General features: G+C 43.7%; 2 protein-coding genes across 5 annotated transcripts in view; one reads left to right on the top strand and one right to left on the bottom strand.

Annotated features, from left to right (window-relative positions):
- SNX14 (sorting nexin 14) overlaps positions 1-12181 on the top strand; it is a 99061-nt gene extending 86880 nt beyond the window's left edge. Inside the window, exons 30-31 of one of the 3 annotated variants that reach the window (XM_086707350.1) lie at positions 9844-9877; positions 10119-12181. The gene's annotated coding sequence lies outside the window, so the exon portion shown is untranslated. Of the gene's footprint in view, positions 1-4922; positions 5431-9843; positions 9878-10118 lie in introns of those variants that run through there. The other 2 variants (XR_015251374.1, XR_015251375.1) reach the window with 2 other exon arrangements.
- The window catches only part of NT5E (5'-nucleotidase ecto), a 51057-nt gene that overhangs the window by 2352 nt on the left and 24912 nt on the right, over positions 1-23793 (bottom strand). For both annotated transcript variants that reach the window (XM_086707364.1, XM_086707363.1), the window contains exons 3-8: positions 21928-22116; positions 10147-10344; positions 8812-8966; positions 5218-5323; positions 4175-4324; positions 2595-2795 (exon numbers count right to left, since the gene is read on the bottom strand). In XM_086707364.1, the coding sequence (XP_086563490.1) occupies positions 2595-2795; positions 4175-4324; positions 5218-5323; positions 8812-8966; positions 10147-10344; positions 21928-22116 (999 nt within the window). The remainder of the gene's footprint in view (positions 1-2594; positions 2796-4174; positions 4325-5217; positions 5324-8811; positions 8967-10146; positions 10345-21927; positions 22117-23793) is intronic.

Below are 23793 nucleotides of genomic sequence, written 5' to 3'. Positions count from 1 at the left end.
CAAAAGACAAGAAAAGTGATTACAGGTGCAAAGAATTTGATTGCTTTTTCATGTTCCAGATGTGAAATGTGCCCACTGTTGACTACTAGATAACTGGAGGGAATAGTCATCTCAAAAGGTTGTTGACCTTTAATATTGCTTTTGAACCACTCCAAAACAAGGGCATTAGGGAAATGGTTGAGAGCAATTAGTTGAGACATAAAAGTGGCTTCCTTCTGCTTGCCTGGTCAGAAGTCATTTTCGCATAATTGACAGACAATGGAGACTTCATTTCCAAAAGAGAGGAGACCTGATAAATACTAATTGCCTATAACTACAACAAACCCATAGGGACCTGACAAAATTTTGTTTTAAAAATACCACTCAACAGATCATATATCTGATAAGCAGTTAATACCCAAAATATATAAAGAACTCCTAGAACTCAAAAGAAAAACAAAATAAAAATCTGATTAAAAAATGGGCAGAGGATCTGAATAGATTTTCCAAAGGAGACCTACAGATGCCCAACAGATACATGAAGAGATACTGAATATCACTAATCATCGGGGAAATGCAAATCAAAACCACAGGGATATCCCTTCTCTGTTTAGAATGGCTATTATCAAAAAGGCTAGAAATAACAAGTGTTGGCAAGGATGTGGAAAGTGCACCCTTGTGCACTATTGGTGGGAATGTACTTGATGTAGTCACTATGGGAAACAGTATGGAGGCCCCTCAAAAAATCAAAAATAGAACCATTGTATGATCCAGCAATTCCACTTTAGAGTATTTGAAGAAAACACACTAATTCAAAAAGTAACATGCGCCCCCATGTTCACTGCAGCATTATTTATAATAGACAAGATAGGGAGAAAACCTAAGTGTCTGTGGTAGATGAATGGATAAAGAAAATGTGATTCCACACAAGGAATACTATTCAGCCATAAAAAGAATGAAATATTGCCTTTTGCGATAACACGGATACACCTTGAGAGCATTGTGCTAAATGAAGTCTATCAGAGAAAGACGAATACCATCTCCTCTCACTCGTATGTGGAATTAAACAACAGCGACAAAACCAAACTTGCATATATAGAGAACAGACTGGCGGTTGCCAGAGGTGGGGGTAGGGGGGTGGGAAAAATGGGTGAAGGGGGTTAAAAATCCAGACTTCCAGTCACAAATAAGTCATAGGGATGTAATGTACAGCATGATGACTAGAGTCCATATTGTATTGCATATTGTAAGTTGCTACAAGGGCAGATCTTAAAAGTTTACCTCACAAGAGAAAAAAATTAGTGACTGTATGATGTTAACTAGACATTGTGATCATTTTGCAATACATACATATATTGAACCATGTACACCTGAAATTAAAACATTGTGTTATATGTCAATTATACCTCCACAAAAAAAATACACCAGTATTTTTAAACTCTCTGCAGTGGTTCTCATCCCTGCATTAGAATTGCTGGAAGAGTCTTTTCCCCAACACAATTATATTGGAATCTCTTAAAAGCTGGGGCCAAAGTATTGATATTTAATTTAAAATGTTCTCCAACTAAGTCTGATACACAGCTAGGGTTGAGAACCCTTAGGGCCAAGGCTTCCTCAGCCTTCTATGTGAGCCCCTCTCTCAAACTTAATCAGTCTGGGTTTAGTCTGCACAGTCCCCAGCCTCTGTCTCATGTGGGACCCAAGAGGACACCTCTGTAAAGCCTGTGCTTCCATCGTCTTTCATGGAATGTACAGAAGTAGCTAGCATCTTTCCTGGCAGGAAGGCTGCCTCCTTTGCCCTGGCTCCGCTCTCCACCCTCCTTGAAACAAGAGGCTGAAACAGCAGGCCCACCACAGGAAAGCTGACGAGGAAGTACCAGAGCTCTTTTCTGGAGATACAAAGTTGTGCACATGCTTTATAAGCACGCTGGCTTCTGCCCTAGAGAAGAGGAAGGGGTAGTATATTCTATCAATGGATCAATGGACTTCATGCATGTGAAGTGGTTCTTTTTTTTTTTTTTTTTTTAATGGCCCTGTGCTGGTGGTATCCTCTGGGCCTCTGTGGGACTCAAATCTACCATCAGCCAACTTCCATATGATTTTTAAAAGTGAGGCTGCAGTATAATGACCCTAAATGCTGCCAAAAATACTGAGGTCAGGTGTGGTTGTTCCTTTCAATACTCCACCAACCCAATGTGCTAAAAAGGGGGAGGGGAGCACAGCCCATCTACTCCTACCTGACCTATTCACACTAAAAGCTTCAAGAAAGCTTATAGGATTTTCCAGATCCAATCTAAAGTTCTAGAGATGAGGTTTCTCGTTAAGTGCAAAACCCATTGATATTTCACAATTTAAATAGCTGTTTATACATACTTAACAGAATTTTAAAACATTTTGGGCTTGGATGGGTGGCTACGTGTGCCGAAGAGGGGTAGGGCACATATTCTCCAATGCAGTGCTGCTATTTTCCAACAAAGCAGGAGGGAGGCGGCAACAAAGGGGCAGGATCTGATTTCTGGCACTGCAGTCCTGGCATCCTGAGTAGCTTCCCTCTTTGGCCCAGTTTTGTTCTGGAGTACTTTGGAGTAGGGAGAGGAAGAGACACTTGTGCTTACCAGAGTCGTGTCTTAATGCTTCATCTTTTATCATCTGGAATCCATCTCCACCATTGGCAAGGAAGCTTGGAAGGATAACCTTATATATCTCATCCATTCTGAGAGGCTCATAACTGGGCACTCGACACTGGGTGCAAAGAACATCCAATTTGACCACTCTGTCCCCAGGTTTTCGGGAAAGATCATACACCACATGAATTCCTAGAAAAGAAATGAATCTGTATGTTTTCACTGGATCCAGAGGGAAATTTCTGTTTTCTAAGAAAGAGATTTGGCCAAAATATGGAATTGGGGCACTGGGCTTGGTTTTCACTGAGTTTGAGCTTGAGTGAAATTTCAGCAAGAATTGAGGTGACATTGCAGCATTTGGTTAGATTGCGTTTGCATTTCTTGGTTAGGTTTATCCTTGAGTCTTGGGAGGTCTGAGAACCACTGAGAGGAAAACTGGCTCTGCCTCAGTATGGGCAAGGGGTAACAGTGCAGGGAGAAACCACATCTTTTTAAAATCCTAAATGAGTTGGTCAGCCACTTGGTTCAATGGCTTTGGAAAATGAGAAATAGATGAGAGGTACAGAACATTTGTTCTAATTTTGAAGACTACTAAATGATAATAATTTGGGTTTGGATGCCTTTCACAAGACATGTAACTACCCAGCACTGTGATGGAGCATCAAAACCCTGTTGTTCCCCCCACGTCTCTCCTGGAAAAGTGCAGAATGTGTGGGTTACCCCACAGGCGTTAGGCCATGGCTCCACCACCATCTGCAGCTCCCCCCCTCAATCCAAAGAGTTGGGGGTTCTATAGAAGGAGGACTTGACAAAGCAATCACACTATCAAGTGAGGCCCACCATCTACAGTAAAAAAAAAAAAGGGGGGGGCAAATTATGGTATCAGTATCAAGGTTATAAATTTAACGATTAATTCGTTGGACTGTGGAAGTTATTATTGACAAAAGTGTTTCACATTCACAAGTCCTTGGCAATTTGGGAAGCATTTATTTTCATTCAGTTTTCACTGTGATCCATGAGATGAGCAGGGCAGATGTTTTCAGAACATTCAGAGAGGTTGAAGACCTGTCCCACGTCACAGTGGAACTAGAACCAGGTGTTCCGATGTGTCTATGTAGTCGGCCGCCCCTCCCAGACATCATCCTTGCTAATACTGATTGGATATTGAATTCTTTTGAACCTCTGCATGGTACCAGGCAATTATGAATAGAACAGAGAATGGTGGTTTTGGTTTTTTTCTACAAAAGAATACTGAGTGTTTAAACAACTAAGATTTTAATAGAAACTAGACCTCAAGGCCGCTGACCTGCTTAGAGTCTGGAGGGCCAGCTCCTATAGTGAGTCTATCTGACATCCAAATCAGGCGTAGCAACTACTGCTCATTGCCAAGGCATTGAGGCGTTGACCCTGACCTAATCTCAGTTGGTCTGGGAGCCCATGACCATTGAGAGACTATGCATTCATGTTGGGTGGGGGGAAAACCTAAACAAATCTGGCAGTAGAGGTCCTGGGGAGTGAGGAACTAAGCCAACCAGCAGGACAAACCCACTTCACTTCAAAGGGTGACTTACCGCCCACCTGCAGGAACTCTCCAGTGGACTGGCCATAGCGGTACACGCTGTGCTCAAAGGCCGCCTTCAGGGTGGAGCCTTTTAATTGGACCAGGTCAAAGGTTCCTCCGAAGGGCAACACAGCAGCCAGGTTCTCCCAGGTAATTGTGCCTGACGGTAGTTGTAGATGGGGTGAGAAGGAAAACAGCTTGAGAATAAGATTACCCCAAGACCAGCTTCCTTTAGGGTTGGTGGAGATGAGGGAGACAAGAGGCTATTGGAAGGCTATTAGTACAGCATCAGCTGTGTGAGTGGTTCCTGACACTCAGGGAGGGAATGGATTCAAGAGGCCTCTGGCCATGCTCTCAACCACTGGGCAAGATGGCAGGTGCTCATAAATGGCTGTGGCTCCAAAGTCACCAGTGCTCTGCCCTGGATCTCTGGCTTATAGCTGGGTCTTCAGTGGGTGTTGAGCATTGCTCAGTTCCTCCAAACAGGCAGTGTGTCCCTGCCACCTGTCCTTGTTTGACAATGAGATGAGCTTGGGGCTTTACACTGAGACTACCTGGTTTGACAGCAGATCAGGGAAGACTGCAAGAGCGGTTTGAATATCTGACTAGTTGGTTTGTTTTACCATGCAAGATCCTGGATATCTGTAAATGCACTAAAAGAATTTAATCCAGTAGGGTGTTGTTGTTTTTTTTGTTTTGTTTTGTTTTTGTTTTTTTCCAGCACAGAACATGGACAGTTTGTCCCTTTCTCTTTCCAGGTATCAAGGAGGCGGCTGTTGGTAATCAGCAATAATTAGCATTTGGCTTTGTGTGTCAGAAGTTTAGATCAAGATTGGGTTCCATTCACCCTCGCTCTCCACTCTGTGTGAATACATATGAGAACACACAAGCATGTGTGTGCCCTTCTGCTTAGGCACTGACTTGAGTAGCAGTTAACCGAAACTGGAGAGGCTGACATTGTGGTACATGGCTGACAGGACAGATGAGCTGAGGCCACCCAGGGGCACGGTCAGAGAGAGACCTGAGCTGACACCCTGAGCCTGGGAAGCATACCGTTGTTCCGCTCGTCAATGGGTGACCGAATGCCACCTCCATTTAGAATGCACATGGACACATGGTTCCAGGACACTTCATCCGAGTGTCTAATGTTGTTGTTAATCTGCAACAGTAGCATGAATTTACATTAGTTATTCTAGACCTTCTTCCATAGTATCAGTTTTAGGGATTTGGTTATCTCTACCATGGAAATAAAGCTGCTTCTTCCTGCTCCTGTGTTCCCAGAGATTTCTCAAGTATAGTCAGTCAGAACTAGTTTTATGCTCTGAGAAGCAAAAATAAGAAATAGTGACCAGTCCCGTGTCAGACTCTTAGAAGCAAGTAGCCCTGAGCCCCCTTTCCTAAGACCCTTCTACTCTCAGGCCAGTGGGCATTAGCAAAACTGGCTCTTGTGTCAGGACAGGACCTCCATGCAAATTGGTCCACCACACCTCTCCTTCCCCACCTCTTCCAGGCCCCACACTTGCTCCTGAAGACGTGACCTGAAAACCTTTCCACTCAGGACCTCAAGCCAACAAGATCCCTGGCCTCCATGTCAAATTTCCAAGTTGGCAATTTTGGAGGCACAGAGATGGCCTCCTGAAATGGGAGAATCCGTTTCTTTTCTTTTACAAAAATATGTGTTTAGTTACAAGAAATAAAATGAATATATTCTCATTTGAAAAAAAAAATAGCACAAAAGCAAGTGTTGTCTTAACATTTGCCTCTGCCTCTTAAAAGAGAGGTAAGCACTGCTAACAGCTTGTTTCCTTCCAGACTTTTCTCTAAACATTCCCATACTGGCTACTCTTTAGCTACTTTTTTTTTTTTTTTTCAAAATAGGATTCTTCTTTAATATTATGATTTTTTAAAGTATAATGTATTGTCAAATTGGCTAACATACAGTGTGTAAAGTGTGCTCCTGGTTTTTGGGGTAGATTCCCATGGTTCATTGTTTATATATAATACCCAGTGCTCATCTCAACAAGTGCCCTCCTCAATGCCCATCACCCATTTTTCCCTCTCCCCCACCCTCCCCCATCAACCCTCAGATTGTTTACTGTATTTAAGAGTCCCTTATGGTTTGCCTTTCTCCCTCCCTGTTTGTAACTTTTTTTCCCCTTCCCTCCCCCCATGGTCTTCTGTTAAGTTTCTCAAGATCCACATATGAGTGAAAACATGATCTGTCCTCTGACTTATTTCACTCCGCATAATAACTTTCAGTTCCATCCACCTTGCTACAAATGGCATGATTTCATTCTTTTTCATTGCCAAGCAGTATTCCATTATAGATATAAAATACATCTTTATCCATTCATTAGTTGATGGACATTTAGGCTCTTTCCATAATTTGGCTGTTGTTGAAAGTGTGGCTATAAACATTGGGGTACATGTGCCCCTATGAATCAGCACTCCTGTATCCTTTGGATAAATTCCTAGTAGTGCTATTGCTGGGTTGTAGGGTAGTTCTATTTTTAATTTTTTGAGGAACCTCCACACTGTTTTCCAGAGCGGCCGCACGAGTGCAACAGTGCAAGAGGGTTCCCGTTTCTCCATATCTTTGCCAGCATCTGTTGTTTCCTGAGTTGTTCATTTTAGCCACTCTGACCAGTGTGAGCTGGTATCTCAGTGTGGTTTTGATTTTTATTTCCCTGATGATGAGTGATATTCAGCATCTTTTCATGTGTCTGTTGGCCATCTGAATGCCTTCTTTGGAAAAGTGTCTATTCATGTCTTCTGCCCATTTCTTCACTGGATCATTTGTTTTTCAGGTGTTGAGTTTGGTAAGTTCTTTATAGATTTTGCATCCTAGCCCTTTATCCGATATGTCATTTGCAAATATCTTTTCCCATTCTGTCAGTTGCCTTTTAGTTTTGTTGATTGTTTCCTTTGCAGTGCAGAAGCTTTTTGTCGTGATGAGGTGCCAGTAGTTCATTTTTGCTTTTGTTTCCCTTGCCTTTGGAGATGTGTCGAGCAAGAAATTGCTGCGGCTGAGGCCAGAGAGGTTTTTTCCTGCTTTCTCCTGTAGGGTTTTGATGGTTTCCTGTCTCACATTTAGGTCTTTCATCCATTTTGTGTTTATTTTTGTGTATGGTATAAGAAAGTGGTCTAGTTTCATTCTTCTGTATGTTGATGTCCAGTTCTCCCAACATCGGAGACTTTTTTCCATTGGATGCTCTTTCCTGCTTTGTCAAAGATTAGTTGGCCATACATTTGTGGGTCTAATTCTGGGTACTCTATTCTATTCCTTTTGTCTATGTGTCTATTTTTGTGCCAATACCATACTGTCTTGATGATTACAGCTTTGTAATAGAAGCTAAAGTCTGAGATTGTGATGCCTCCTGCTTTGGTTTTCTTTTTCAATATTACTTTGACTATTTGGGGTCTTTTGTGGTTCCATACAGATTTTAGGACTGTTTGTTATAGCTTTGAGAAGAATGCTGGTGCAATTTTAATTGGGATTGGATTGAATATGTAGATTGCTTTGGGTAGTACTGACATTTTAACAATATTTGTTCTTCCAATCCATGAGCATGGAATGTTTTTCCATTTGTGTTTTTTTTCAATTTCCTTCATAAGTGTTCTATAGTTTCCAACATACAAATCTTTTATTCTTTGGTTAGGTTTGTTCCTAGGTATTTTATGGTTCTTGGTGCAATTGTAAATGGGATCAATTTCTTGATTTCTCTGTTGCTTCATTATTGGTGTATAGAAATGCAACCAATTTCTGTACATTGATTTTGTACCCTGCAACTATGCTGAATTCATGTATCAGTTCTAGCAGCCTTTTGGTGGAGTCCTTCAGGTTTTCCATGTAGAGTATCATGGCATCTATGAAAAGTGTCTTTAGCTACTTCTTTTGTGTGACTGCATAATGTTGAAGAGCCAGCACTGGTCTGACCTTGGGAAGTGTGGACATTGTCATTTACTTGGCAGTCAGTTATTGAGAGTATATATATCAGGCACTGGGCTCCAGGTACCAAGCACAGTGCCAAGCACAAAGAATCAGCCCTCTGGGTGCGGACTTTGGTGGGAGTGTTAAGTCTGGCCTGGGGACCCTGGTTCAGCATGGCTCCCCAGGGGCTGCCAACAGCCAGTCTCTTGTAGACAGGTAGACAGTGGGGTGTTTTCTTGAGCGATCTATTCAGCCACAGGCCTTATCATAACTGCATGTCGTCATTCTCTGCTTGTGAAGGAGGCTTCCAGTCACACAAAGCCTTGTTCTCTGGATCCAAGAGGGCAGATCAGTGAGACACTCTGGCCAATTTAGGCCCAAGCAAATGTGTTTTATCTACTATGTCTACATCTTCAGAATAGTGAAGTTTCACGTATTCAGATCATCTTATAAAAGGAAAGCAACATCCAAAATTCAGACATCCAAGGTTAATACCTATCAATAAAGCTTTCAGTTCTTGTGCAATAAAGTGATGGTCAACTGGTATAGTTTAGGCCCCTTCCCAAGGTACTACTCAGTATGAATCTACCCCAAGCTATTGTTTGCATATTAATTTTTAAAGACCTTGAATTTTGTAACAGGCTGTCCCTCCTTGCAACCTTCCTCCCTCCCCTCTTCCTCTAAGCACAGGCCCTGCACTCCTGGGGACCACTCACCATGGCATCACAAATCAGGTTGCCCATGTTGCATTCCTTAAAGCGGCATGACTGAGTGGAGCCATCCAGATAGACAATTGTTTTCCCTAATTCCTGAGTAGAAAAATTGTCTAAAGTTATCCTCCATTTGTTAATGTCTGCTTTTATGCTTGGATCTAGAAAAAAGTAAAACAGAAGAAAACAAAACAAAAAACAAAAAAATCAGGTTGCCATTAAGGCAGATCTCACCCTGGCCTAAATTTTGGAGAAAGAATCAAAGATCATTTAGCTTACCTGTTGTGACTATACATTTCTTTACCCTATTTGTCTACATTTTCGTTTTGACTATAAAATTTCCTCAGAAAATTCTGTTCCTTGGTAATAAGACTAGGAATGGATCTGAACTTAAAGATGCACTGAGTATCCTAACATCAACTCATCACACCTGAATGAGCACCTGTGGACCCACTTGGGATAGCATTGCGGGGGGGGGGGGGGTGGCGTGGGGAAGAGTGGGGATGATGAAAGGTCCCCAGGGCAGGTCTACAGGGCCTTCTGAGGTTCTGCTGTGCAGTCCCGGCCTCTCCCTCTGGCTGTTGAGATGGTCTGTGCTGTGAGCACAGGCTCTGCAGGGCACCCCACTGCCCATCTCTCCCTGGTCCAATCATGGTGAGAGAGGCCCAGGGCTGTGGTCATGTACACCACATGTAAACAGGTGACTTAAGATGTATTTTATTCTGAGTCCCAGACAAAAAAGTAAAAAAGACACTCCCTCATGTGATAAAGAAACAGAAGCCCACTGAGACTGGGCAACTTGCCGTGGGCACACTGCTGGTGGTGGGGCTTTGAACCCCTTTGCAGCTCTCCTCTGGACATGAGCTGAGTGGCTTTTCCATGCCTGGACAAAGCTTGAAAAGACACAAGAGGCAGTGACACGGTGTCTGATGCTGAGAGGAACTGGGAAAGCAAATGGGATATTGGGCATTTGAGTGTATTTTCAATCTTCTTATCCATGAAGAGGGCAAACTTAAGAGAGAATTCTATTCTTTAAAGGTGTTACAGCCTTGCCTTGAAACATTAACAACAATGGGGCGCCTGGGTGGCGCAGTCGGTTAAGCATCCGACTTCAGCCAGGTCACGATCTCGCGGTCCGTGAGTTCGAGCCCCGCGTCAGGCTCTGGGCTGATGGCTCAGAGCCTGGAGCCTGTTTCCGATTCTGTGTCTCCCTCTCTCTCTGCCCCTCCCCCGTTCATGCTCTGTCTCTCTCTGTCCCCAAAAAAAATAAATAAATGTTGAAAAAAAAAAAAAAAAAGAAACATTAACAACAAGAACAAAGTCCAGCCATCATTTACCCACCTTCCACAATGCTGCTGTTGAGAAGAATGGGATTTCCATGCGAAGCGATGACATTTCCTTTTTCATCAAACTCAACCTTCAAATAGCCTAAGTATTTGCCAAAAGCATAAGCCTGGACCACAGGAACCTTCCGCCCATCATCGGACGTGACTATGAATGGGTACTTCCCAGCTGGCACCTCTTTGGAAGGTGGAGTGCCTAAAACAGAAGAGCCAAAGCTGATCAAATCAGCCCTTGTACACAGCTTGGCTGCAGGCCAGCAGGCCACAGGCCAGATGACAGGGAATTCTGAATTGATGATGTGCTAGCTGCTGCCCCACATAGCTTGTCTTTCAGAGCTGCGCTCGGACATCTGCGCATTTCCGAAGGCCCTTTTGGCACATGAATCCTTCCATTTTCAACTCAGCAAGTGTTTGGTAAGCTCTTCCCACATCTATGGTCCTGCGCCTGGTACAGTGGGGGACACAAAACCGCGGTGGGGCCAAGATTATCCTACCTCTATCCTGACTCAGGCTCAATTCTCAATAGCTGGGTAGAATAGCCAAGCCACTTCACTTCCCTGTATTTCAGTTTCCTCACCTGTAAAATGGACGAAATAATGATTCTTACTTCACAGGGTGGTCTAAACTTCCTAGCACAGTGCCTGGCACACAGTAGATAATAAATGTGTATTTCCTTCCCTTATGAGGTGATGACAACCTCTAGAAACCCTAGACGTACAATCTAGAGCTTAGGATCCTTAGTGGAACATGAGTAGAAACAACTGAGCCTGTCCTCAGGTTTTGCTGCTAAAATTGGAATTCCTTTAGGTGCTTTTCAGAAGAGCCACGTTCACCCTGGCAGTCATCTGGCACGCACACTACTCATCCAGCCAGACCTCATACAGGCTAGATTCTGCCGACTTCTGTCTCAAAGGGGTCCCCTGGGGACAGCCTGGGAGCCAACTCAGACCCAGAGGCTGAGGGGCTTCCCCCACCACTGCCTCCTGGACACACGCTTGCACAAGGGTGGGGAGCCCTGCCGTATGGGGCACAGGCCCTGGCTTCTAAGCACTTGGCATGTTTCTGTAAGTGCAACGCTCCTTCAGGCACACTGCAGTTCGCATCTTACCTCCAGAGAGCTAATGACCCAGTCTGGCTGTTTTGAATCACAGATTATATATAGGTGGCTCAGTCGCTTGAGCGTCTGACTTTGGCTCTGGTTATGATCCCATGGGTTCATGGGTTTGAGCCCTGCACTGGACTTGCTGCTGTCAGTGCAGAGTCTGCTTTGGATCCTCTCTCCCCTCTGCCCCTCCTCCGCTCTCTCTCACGCTCTCTCTCTCTTAAAAATAAACAAACTTAAAAAAAACCCCAGATACCCTTGACCCATTACTCTTTCTACTCACCCTCCAAACACCCTGACCAGTCCTTCCTATTAGAGGTTTACAGAGGGGCCAGGAAAACTTCAGCACATTTGTTACTCACATGGATTGGTTATGAGAGCTGGCCCAGAGCCAGGCTGTGCACTAGATCTCATTTAATCTTCTAAGCATTCCATGAGGCAGGTTCTATTACTGTCTCCACTTTACAGATGAGAACGTTGATTGTCATAGGCAATGTGCCCAAGGTCACACTGGTACATGCGTTATGTGCAGTATGGCTGGTATGTGAAGGAGAGCAGACTGAAAGCGGGGGTGAAACTGGAGCTTCTGTTCTCTCCACTGCCCAACACAGCCTATGCTTGCTTGTCTCACAATGCCTGAAAGAGTCGGTTGCCAAAGGTCGCTCACTAAATCCAGTGCTGCACCTTTCCACCCCAAGCTGTTTCTGGGTTTCTCTTTTCACCTAAGACAAGCTGGGGTGGATGTCATGAAAACCTCACTCCTTCTCTGGTCCTATAGAGCAGCCCCCATTCCAGCCTAATACCAAAGAGCAGAAGTGCAGCAAATACCAGCACCTCAGAAGCAGGAAACAGCTGTTGCCCACTTTAGTTTCCCATTTTCTTGCTCCCTCTGGAAAAAAAAAAAAAGAAAAAAGAAAAAAGACCAAAGTTTTGGAACTTGACTCTTACAAAAGCACCTGACTGGAGGCCCCGTGCAGGGCTTGCCCCATCTCCACCTGTGGTGTACAATCTCATGGGTGACTGGCAGGTGTCAGCCCTAACAGTTATAGATGATCTCACGCATTGCAGAGGAGCAGGGAAGGTTAACACAGTCATCATCCTCATTATTCTCTGCACTGGTTCTTATTTGGGCAATCCTGGAGCCTGGACCAGGGCTGGTGTGGTAGCCCCTTCTCACCTTCTCACCTGGGGAAGGTTAGAGACAGTAGTTCCTCCTATGAACCCAGAGATGCAAGTGCAATTGGGAGGTGCAGTTCCCAACACGTCCACGAGATGGCAGAGAACACTTCGTCCAGGAGGAAAAGGCACTGTCCGTTTTAGAAACGACTGTGGCAGTTTCCTGGACACCCCAGAGAAAGGCAAGCCTGTTGTGTGTGTGTGTGTGTGTGTGTGTGTGTGTGTGTGTGTGTGTGTGTTTTTTTTAGCCTTTCTTATTCTGCCTCACAAAGACATAATCAAACTTGAAATGAGTGTAACAGGATTTCGAGGATACAGTCAAATGCCTCATCAAATCAGCATGCACTCTACAAATAGGAGCTACTAACCCCAACTCCAGTCTGACAGGGGACATTCTCCGGTTCTGAAAGGCCTTGATGTTCCTTTTGTTAGAACATAAGACATATCATCTGCTTCTTAAAGGGACTTAATCAGGAACAAGGAGGATGCTTCCCAGAGGCTGAGGAAATAGCTGGTCCAGTTTGGCTTAGTCTCTGCCTCCTCCACAGCTGAATGTTCTCTGCGTCTCTGCAGAGTTAGTGGCTCTGTTAGAAAACCACTAACAGAGAAAGCCATCCAGGGCTTCACATTTTCCATATTATTCTATTCAGCCAAAGATACTCATGCCCAAAATATTATTTCCGCACAGAGCCACATGTCTGTCTTTAGAAACCCAATTTGTCATCTTGGCAGGAGAGACATTATTCACCAGAACTCCATTCCAGCCATCTAGTAAGTAAATAATCTGGGAACCAAACATGGAGAAGCCAAGGAATTGTGGGCTGACATTTAGAGTTGGTAAATGGGGCATTTCCTAGAATAGCGTGAACGTCTGACGGAACCCACCAGGGTTCTGCCCTGGGGGCCTTGGCCACAGCAGCTCCTCAGGAATGTGACAGTTCTAATTACAGGCCTGGGCAACTGCCCTGCCAGTAGGCAGAAGGGGCCAAGATGATGGATCATGTGACAGAGGTGCCAAGAAGCAGGCCTTTGACATGGTTTTCAGTTGGTTAAATATAGTATAGAATGTTTCAAGGCAGTCCTTGGTACAATTTTATTGTGTATGGGACCAGTTTAAGAACTTCCATGCTTCCTATGTGGTACATATATGCAACACAATATTAGCCATAAAAAAAGGATGAGATCTGGCCATTTGCAATAACATGGATGAATCTAGAGGGTATTGTGCTAAGCAAAATAAGTTGGACTGAGAAATACCACGATTTCACTCATATGTGTAATCTAAAAAACAAATAAATTAACAAAAAGCAAAATCGGACCTATAAATATAGGGAAAAAAACTGATGGTTGCCAGTGGGGAGGAGTGCAGGGGTTGGGCATAACGGGTGAAGGGGAGTGGGAGACACAGGCTTCTGATTATGACATGAATAAGTCACAGGAATAAAACGCACAGCATAGGGAATATAATCAATGATATGATAATAGCCTCATATGGTGACAGAGGGTAGCTACAACTTGTGGTGAGCACAGTGTAATGTATAGAGATGCTGAATCACTATGCTGTGTACTGAAATTAACACAATACTTCCATACTTCCTATGAAAGGACTAGATAAAAGTAATTAGTAATTAGCATATTTCACACCATTGCTTCTAAGGGAGAGTCTCTTTTTTAACTTACTTGGAAGTGCTTGGTCTGTCTACTTCTCTACCTCTCCTCAGGCAAGCCACACTCCTGGTCAGCATTATCTTGTGCCTGGGTTACTGCAATGGCCTCCTAACTGATCTGTATGCCTCTTCTTTGCCTCTTTTTTTAAAAAAAAATTTAATGTTTCTTTATTTTTGAGGAAGAGAGAGACAGAGTGTGAGTGGGGGAGAGGCAGAGAGAGAGGGAGACACAATCTGAAGCAGGCTGCAAGCTCTCAGCCATCAGCACAGAGCCCGACGCAGGGCTTGACCTCACAGACCACGAGATCCTGACCTGAGCCGAAGTCAGACGCTTAACCAGCTGAGTCACCCAGGCGCCCCTTTGCCTCTTTCTAATCCAGTTTCCACACAGCAGCCTGAGTGAGGTTTCTAAAACATAAATACGATCATGTGTTCCCTGGTTTAAAATATCTCTTACTGTCGTAGGAAAAACAGGACAATTTTTGACAAGAATATCATAACCTACGTGATGTGGCCATTTCTTGCCTTGCCAGCTTCATCTAGACTGACCACCCTGTGCATCAGCAGTCTCGGCTTCTCTCACTCCCAAGCCACACCTGCCTCCAAAGCCTTGGACTATGGGTTGCCACCTGGAGCCAAAGGCCTACATGTGCATTTGTGACATTTTGCTTCAGTTTAGTCTTCTGTAAAATGGGGAAAATAACAATACCAGCCTCCATGCTTGCTGGGTGGGTTACAGAAGTTAATGCAGTGAGGAAAGCCTACGTTGGTAAATGCTCCATAAAGATGAGTGATCATTATTTACCAACTTTAGCTCCTGGATGTCTTTCTGATCTCAGCCCAAATGTCAGCTTTTCAGGAGAACACTGTGTGACGATCCCCTAGCGTTGGTCAGGTTTTCCTATAGATGCTCTCACAGCATCTGGAACTTCTCCCTTCATAGCATGCTTTGCAATTATATATGATAAGGTTGATTTGTTTGCATACTTAAAAAAATCTGATCAGGGTCGATATCCCTTATAAGACAAGTTCCAGGAAAACAGGGGCTGCCGTGTCTCCTGGGTTTGCCCAGCATACAGCAGGCATTCAATAAATGTTTGCTAAATGACTAAGCTTAAGTAGGTTAGCCAACACTTTCCCATGGATCAGATAAGACTTCTATGCTTTCCCTGTAGTGGCATCCATATGCCCGAGGGGGCAGGGTCTGAGTGCCCACCCCTTCTTCCAACTCCTTTCAATTCAATTTTCTCAACTAATGAGCTGGGTGGGGCTTGTAAAGCAGAACCAGGGCTGGGATTCAAGAGAATGGGTTTTGGTGCTAGCTCTCTTTCAGTGTGGTTTCATGACCTTGACGCAGACATTCAGCTTAAATTGGGGGCCTAAATTTATCTCCTAAATGTGTAAAACAAGAGATTTGGGGGTGTCCCAGTGGCTAATTTGGTTGAGCGGCTGACCTCGGCTCAGGTCATGATCTCACAGTTCGTGAGTTCGAGCCCCACGTCGGGCTCTGTGCTGACAGTCCAGAGCCTGCAGCCTGCTTAGGATTCTGTGTCTCCCTCTCTCTGCCCCTCCTCCACTCATGCTCTCTTTCTCTCAAAATAAATAAACATTAAAAAAAAATAAAACAAGAGATTTAACTTTTTTTTTTTTAGAAATTAGATCTCCTGCATGCAGGAAATCTTGGGGCAATGCGAGCCATAAAACAGACTTCTCATAGTGCAGGCTGAGGTGTGCTGGGCGAGTCCAGCTTCAGGCTCCTGGCCATGGGTGCTCTTCAGGGCACAGTTTGGAGACTACTGCCCGACATGCCCTTGGTACCCAGCTAGTCAGGCCTGCTGCTCCATCCCCGGCCTCTGGTGTAGCTACACTAAGCAGCTTCAAGCATTTAAGACCAAAGGCTCTGGGGCGCCTGGGTGGCGCAGTCGGTTAAGTGTCCGACTTCAGCCAGGTCACGATCTCGCGGTCCGTGAGTTCGAGCCCCGCATCGGGCTCTGGGCTGATGGCTCGGAGCCTGGAGCCTGTTTCCGATTCTGTGTCTCCCTCTCTCTCTGCCCCTCCCCCGTTCTTGCTCTGTCTCTCTCTGTCCCAAAAATAAATAAAAAACGTTGAAAAAAAAAATTAAAAAAAAAAAAAAAAAAAAAGACCAAAGGCTCTCTCCTGTTTTCCCAGCCAAGAGGTCTTTGGCAACCAGAGGGGTGAATCACAGTGTCCTTGGCTACCTCTGTATCCAACTGTGACACCATGACACTTTAGCTGTCATGTGTCCTTAAGGGAACTCAGTGAGCCACGTAATATTCTCCATATCTGGATGGTGTCCAGATTTACTGCTCAAATACTCACTCTTGGACATTCAGTGATGACTGGGAGGTCTGAAAGAGATGATGAGTCATGGAGCCGTACCCAGAGTGGGCACAAAACCCTCATGAAATCCAGTCCAGGCTGTTGGCCTGAACCCAGTTCTGGCTGGTTGGAGCAAATAAGGGAGTCCTGTACAGTAGGCATGAAGTCACTACAAATTCATTCACTCATTCAACATTTACCAAGCTACAACAGGTATCCAGTGTTTTGGATCTCTACTGCTCTGCAGGGTCAGGCCCCAATGTCTTTGCTTTATCTCCATGAGGTCAGGAGACACTGCTTGATGGAGACAGAGTAGGGGAAGGAGTGATGCCCCAGCTGTCTGCCATGCTCTTCTCTTCCCAAGAGGATCCAGCTACACCTATGGCCTAGTAGCTTTCCAGGTACCAGACTTCCCATTCACTTTTTACATTATAGAACAGGGTTTTACATAACAAATTAAAAGTAAATCATAACCCTGTCTTATCACTATGGCCTGTTAAAATGCAGAGTCCAAAGGAATGGGATGGGGAGAGAGAGAGACTGGTTCTCATCTTAACACGACCTTCTTGCAGTTTCATTTACTCACAGTGCTATTTTCAGAAGTAATAACTATATCTTGCATTTAGTTCCTTTGGAGAAAACATGTGGGAATAGCTCTCTTCCTTGCAGCTTTCAGATTCTGTAAGCCTAGTAGGCTGCACCCCTTCTCTTCATTCTGACATGAGAGCAGTCAGGTAATCTTGGGGTCAGCTCTAAGTGCACAATGATTGTACTCACAAGAACCTGGAATGACGTTCAACATTGCGGGGGGAGCAGTTCATGCACTGTTTCGGTCATGCCTCATTTAAAGCTGAGTTTTAAAAAATATGGGCTAGCTACAGTACAATGAAGTTAATTTAATAGGTGGTAACCAGCATTAAAAAAAATTAAATAACAGGGGCGCCTGGGTGGCTCAGTCGGTTGAACCTCCGACTTTTGCTCAGGTCATGATCTCACAGTTCATGAGTTTGAGCCCCGTGTCGGGCTCTGTGCTGACAGCTCAAAGCCTAGAGCCTGCTTCGGATTCTGTGTCTCCCTCTCTCTGCCCCTTCCCCACTCATGCTCTGTCTCTCTCTGTCTCTCAAAGATGAATAAATGTTAAAAAAAAATATTTTTTTAATTAAATAACAGAACAGAAAATATCAGGTGCAATCCAGATTTTTTGTGAAATTTTCTTTCAGGTGTGTGTGTGTATGTGTGTGTGTTGGGTTACGTGCATGGCAAGACGTAAAATTCCAAGGGATGTATTATTTTAACTATATTTTTATTTGCTTATCATATTTAACTTTAAGTTATGCTAGTTCCAAAAACAATTTAGAGGAATTTTTGTTTGTTTGTTTGTTTGTTTTTTTAAGGCTGTGCAAATTTATTTAAACAAGCAAATATGCTTCATCCCCTACTGCATCCTGGAATTACCTTCAATTGTAAATTCATCCCTCAAAATGAAGAGTATTAAACTTGAATGTTTTCATGAGAACAAATTTAATCTGGCTAAGCAATCATGAAATGTGAAATAAATGACTAAGACTACAGAGGCAGTTTTCTTTCAGAGCCTGTAATTATCTACCTCAAGATTTATGTATAAACAAATTATGATATTTATGCCCAAATCTTTCTTTCATCCAGTCATTCATCAGCAACTAAATTCATCTACTTAGCAAAAGGCACATACTGTTTTGCAGTACTTTGTTGGCTGGAACGAAATTGCAGGGACAAAAGGACACAGGCTGCAGCATTAATGGGAAGCCAGGCATGATCACTGAGCCTTTTCAGGCCCATCAGGGCACACTAATCGATGGCCACACATCAAGGCTGTGGATGATCAATTGGTGCTGTGGGACGGCACTGGGTAAGACGGTGTAAAGGCAAATCATGAGGAACATGGAAATGACTTTAGCATCTAAAGGAGGGGTAGATTCCTTTGCTTGTTTATGCACTGTTTTGGTCATGCTTGATTTGGAGCTGAGTTTTTCTTTTTTTTTTTTTAATTTTTTTTTTTTTCAACGTTTATTTATTTTTGGGTCAGAGACAGACAGAGCATGAACGGGCGAGGGGCAGAGAGAGAGGGAGACACAGAATCGGAAACAGGCTCCAGGCTCTGAGCCATCAGCCCAGAGCCCGACGCGGGGCTCGAACTCACGGACCGTGAGATCGTGACCTGGCTGAAGTCGGACGCTTAACCAACTGCGCCACCCAGGCGCCCCATGGAGCTGAGTTTTTCAAAATATGGGCCAGCTACCATATGAGGAAATTAATTTAATGGGTGGTAACTGACACTTAAAAAAAATGAAACAGTGGGGCGCCTGGGTGGCTCAGTCGGTTAAGCGTCCGACTTCAGCTCAGGTCACGATCTCACAGTCCGTGAGTTCCAGCCCCGCGTCGGGCTCTGGGCTGATGGCTCAGAGCCTGGAGCCTGCTTCCGATTCTGTGTCTCCCTCTCTCTCTGCCCCTCCCCGTTCATGCTCTGTCTCTCTCTGTCTCAAAAATAAATAAACGTTTAAAAAAAAAATGAAACAGTAGTACAGAAAATATCAGAGTGCATTCCAGGTTCTTCGTGAAAGTTTTCTTTGTGTGTGTGTGTATATGTGTGTGTGTGTTTGTGAGCGTGTGTGTTTGTGGCATCATGTACAATGCCTTTCTTAGTATGGTTCGAAGCTGGAACAGTCTGAAACACTATCCCACAGGACGAAGGGGGTGGAGGCAGACATCTAGGTCCAGCTGTGTGTCTTGTGTTTTTTTGACATTGCCTCAGAGAAAAGCTAAGAAAAGGCACCAAGGGAGGGTTTTTCACAGATCTCATCCACAGAATTGGGACATAACTGAAATAAGGACAGCTCAAATACTAGGCCTTGTCCTGAGGGGCCTCAGCCACCTGTTCATGACATAGGTCAAGTCATGATGACCTTTTATAATAGGGTTGTTTCCATCCTCACTCTGCAGATGAGGAGATCAGACAGAGACAGGATCCTGCCACCACTCAGTGGCACAGCCAGCATGACCCCAGAGTCTTCACTTCTACCCAGTGGTGCCCCATGACTTACTCCGATGGGATTTTCCCTAGTCTGGTGCTCTTAGCCCATCTAACTCCCCTGGAGTTACTTATATGGCTCCCAGATGTTTGACTGTGACACTGCTCACACTAAGAAATTCACATCACCACCAGTGCCCGCCACTGTTCTTGTCACACTTATGTCCTGCGTGCTATATGCACTTGGGAGCTAGCTGTCCTCACCATCTCACATACATCTTTTGCCATGAAACAATGTATGTTCATATGAATAATGTTAAATGCCTAACCTATTTTAGTCTAGTCTGTTAAAAAAATTTTTAACCCACTAATTTATATCACAACCATTAATGGATGTAATCCAGTTTGAAATTTTTCTCTAGCCTATGTCTACCAAGAGATAAAATACTTACAAAGGAACTGAATTAGTAAGGAATCAATTATGTAGATACCAGCATTCTTTACTTTTTCTTTTATTTTAGAGAGAGAGAGAGAGAGAGAGAGCAAGCAGGGGAGACGGGCAGAGGAAGTGAGAGAGAGACTATTAATCTTGGGGCTTAATTCCACGACTTGGGATCAGGACCTAAGCCAAAACCAAGAGTCAACCGACTGAGCCACCCAGGCACCCTCAGCATTATATGAAGTAGGTCCCCAGTGTCACCATTTTGATTGGTATATTTTCACTGGTGGGCAGTCTCAATACCACTGCATGCCAGAACACAGCTATTTACACTTTATGAAGTGCCTTCCCAGGAGCACACACACCACCTCACGTCATTTTCACAACAATGTGGCACTTTGAGTATTATCTCCATTTTGAAACAAAGCTAACAGGTTCAGAGAGGGTGTGACCTGCTCAAGGTCTCTGACGTGAGTCAGGAAGGAAGACTTCTGACCCTATGTTGTGTTTCTTTCTTTTCATAATTTGTGTTTCTTTGGCTGATTGCAAAAGCAACATGCATTCGTTGTTTGAAAATAATTGGAAGTGCGAAGAAGAAAGTAAAAATTACCTGTATGCTCTTTTTAGTGATAACCCCTTTTTTAACATTTTTGGGTACTTTTTTTTTTTGTACTGTTCAGGGTATTTTTTATTTTTAATCTTTTAAAAATAGGATCACCTTAGATAGCCCACACAGAGACGGCCAAAGCAGCAATCTCTTCAAGGAGAGGGTTGTGCCCCACCAAAGCCTGCTTTTGCACTGCTGATAAAAGTCAGTTACCAGCCAAGCCCTCCTCCTTCCCTTCTTCCTAATTCTTGAAAGTACTTCAACGCTCCAGGTAGCGGTGGTGGGCAGGGGGCATGGTAGGAAAGACTGACTGAGCTAGACTCAAAAGTTTTGGGACATTATAGGTTCCAAACAGAAGGAAAAAAAAGAGGTTTTCTAACTAAAACTACCTAACACTAAGGAGAGAGAGAAGGAGGGAATGGGGGGGAGGGTGGGGGGAGTGCATGCCTTCAAGAGCAACAGTACCTATTGCTTCCAGGACGCTCATAGTCCTAAGTCCCGGTACACAGTAGTAAAGTTAGGACTGGAACCCAGAGTTCCAGCTCCTGCTCGTGAACTTACAAATCAAAATCCTGTCACCTTGATCTATGAAGGCCTTATTTATTTTGTTTATGCTTAAAATTTTTTATATGCCATGTTGCTTTTTGATATAAACTGACTTTTGGCTGGGGCCTCACAGTAATCTTTTTATTTTACATGTATATTTTATTTTTTTAATTTTTTTATATGTTTGTTTTTGAAAGAGAGAGAGAAACAGAGTGTGAGCAGGGGAGGGGCAGAAAGAGAGGGAGACACAGAATCCAAAACAGGCTCCAGGCTCTGAGCTGTTGGCACAGAGCCCAGATGCGGGGCTCGACCCCATGAACCATGAGATCATTACCTGAGCTGAAGTTGGACAGTTAACTGACTGAGCCACGCAGGCGCCCCTACATGTATATTTTATGCATATATTTTATATATATTTATAATATACATAAATAAATGGGAGCTGACATAATCATTAAACCAATAAATTATTGTTAGGAATGTCTCTGAATAAGATTTACAAGTTACTATGTATGTGTATTATACATCTATTACAGGGGCGCCTGGGTGGCGCAGTTGGTTAAGCGTCCGACTTCAGCCAGGTCACGATCTCGCGGTCCGTGAGTTCGAGCCCCGCGTCAGGCTCTGGGCTGATGGCTCAGAGCCTGGAGCCTGTTTCCGATTCTGTGTCTCCCTCTCTCTCTGCCCCTCCCCTGTTCATGCTCTGTCTCTCTCTGTCCCAAAAATAAATAAACGTTGAAAAAAAAATTATACATCTATTACATATCATAGAAATATACATAATATATATTATATGTTAAATTGTAGTAAAAATAATAATAACAGTTACAAAGACAAAGACACAAAGTAAGTTATCTGGACATTGTGGCCAGTGTAATCCTTCTGAAACAATTACCTGTATAAAGAAATGTATTGGAGTGTCCTCCTACCACGATGTCCACGCCCTTCACTTTCTGAGCGATGAGTTTATCCATTTCAAAACCAGAGTGTCCCAGTGCAATAATTTTGTTCACATTTAGAGTTTTTAGTTTATCTACTTCAGGTTGCAATGCGGTGATTTCATCTTCAAATACTAAATTCCCTCCTAAGGAACAAGATAAGTAAAATGCACATTTATTAATAGTTTTTATTATATTACTTCTTACACATACTAACACATAGAGTCAAATCACCTTAATCTACCGAAGCTCTTAAATTACTGAAACGAAAACATATTTATAAGTTAAATATAAAATCCCTAAAATGCCAATAAAAATTCGCATCATAATCTTCAGTTACATTCACTTAATGTTGTATTAGTTTAAGGTTGTGAATGATACCATGTTGCTCTAATTCAATCTCAAGCTATGAGGAGGCTTCAGATCTGGAAGCCTATCTATTTTTTAAAAATCTGTTTTTGCCTGAGCACATCAGCATGTTGTGCTATGCATGTCATGCATGTTGTTATGGTGTTGACACAGCTTAAATGTATACAGTGCTGTGTGTTGGTTCTATCTCAATAAAACTGAGTGGGGGGTGGGTGGGGAGGAACCTAGAGTACCTCTAAGGCTTTGTTTGCAAGTTCAGGATAATCCGTCTTCAAACTTAAAACTCTGCTGGCAACTAGTCCTTGAATGCCAAGCTTAACACACCAGTTGACAACTGTCTTGTTCATTTGGTAAGGTCGACACTAGAGCAGTACTGAGCTCTGCATTAGACAGGGTCTCAGTCACACACTGCTGGCACTCGGCTGTGGACATTCTTCTCTGGCCACGTACTCCCCCTTGTAGTAGTAAAGGGAGCTTGCGCCCATGGGACAGACTGGTGAGTGTGGGTGTGACTGTGCAGACCCACACCCTGAAAATTAGCAACTCACAGACGTGCCGTTGGACTCGTGGTGCTGTCACTGACGCACAGGTGACATTTAAACATCAGGAGTTGTAACAGCTCTGCCACCATTGTCTGCCATGAAAACATCAAGAATAATCTGCTTCTTGCTGATTACTCCAAGAAGTCCAGGGCTCCCTGGTCACTCCTCAGTGCCATGTCACTTTCTCTGTGAGTTCCCTGAGCCTCCCTTTAAATTGACAAGGTATGTCCTCCTCCATGCCTCACTTGCTGTTCCCCTACTGTTTAGTACTTAGCATCTTCTGACACACCAGATATCTTACTCATTTATTTGCCCACTAAACCTGTAAACTCCAGTAGGCAGGGATTTTTTTTTTTTTTTTTTTTTTTTTTTTGTCAGCAGCCCTGGTGCCTACACACAGGCACTCAGACGAAAGAAAAAGAAAAGAAGAGAAAAGAAAAAGAAAAGAAAAGAAAAGAAAAAAGAAAGAAGGAAGGCAGAGAAAGAAAGAAAGAAAGAAAGAAAGAAAGAAAGAGAGAGAAGAAAGAAAGAAAGAAAGAGAAAGAGGAAGGAAGGAAGGAAGGAAGGAAGGAAGGAAGGAAGGAAGGAAGAGAAAGAAAGAAAGAATAAATATCGAGACCTTCTGAGAACACTACCATTCCCTGCTTTAGTTTAGCTGTAACTAGTCTTTGGACAAAGTTCAGAGAAATGCCTCTGAGAACAAAGGAATGTATTCTCCTAACGTGTCAGGAGCCTCTTGGGATCAGTCATCACACGTATACAAAAGCATGGGATATGTTTCAGGATATCTTGAAGGGGGTTGTAGGAATTCCATTACCTAGCTAAAATAAATTAAATGTGCTAGAAATACCAGTTATACCTGTGGGTACGTAGGCAGCAGGACTGGAGGGATGGGGTTGGATCAGGGGCCAG

This window comes from Puma concolor, chromosome B2 (assembly GCF_028749965.1).
Source record: "Puma concolor isolate L17-30 chromosome B2, mPumCon1.1.hap2, whole genome shotgun sequence".
NCBI lineage: Eukaryota > Metazoa > Chordata > Mammalia > Carnivora > Felidae > Puma > Puma concolor.
The sequence above is the reverse complement of the archived record's forward strand: the minus strand, read 5'-3'. Positions and strand labels throughout refer to the sequence as shown.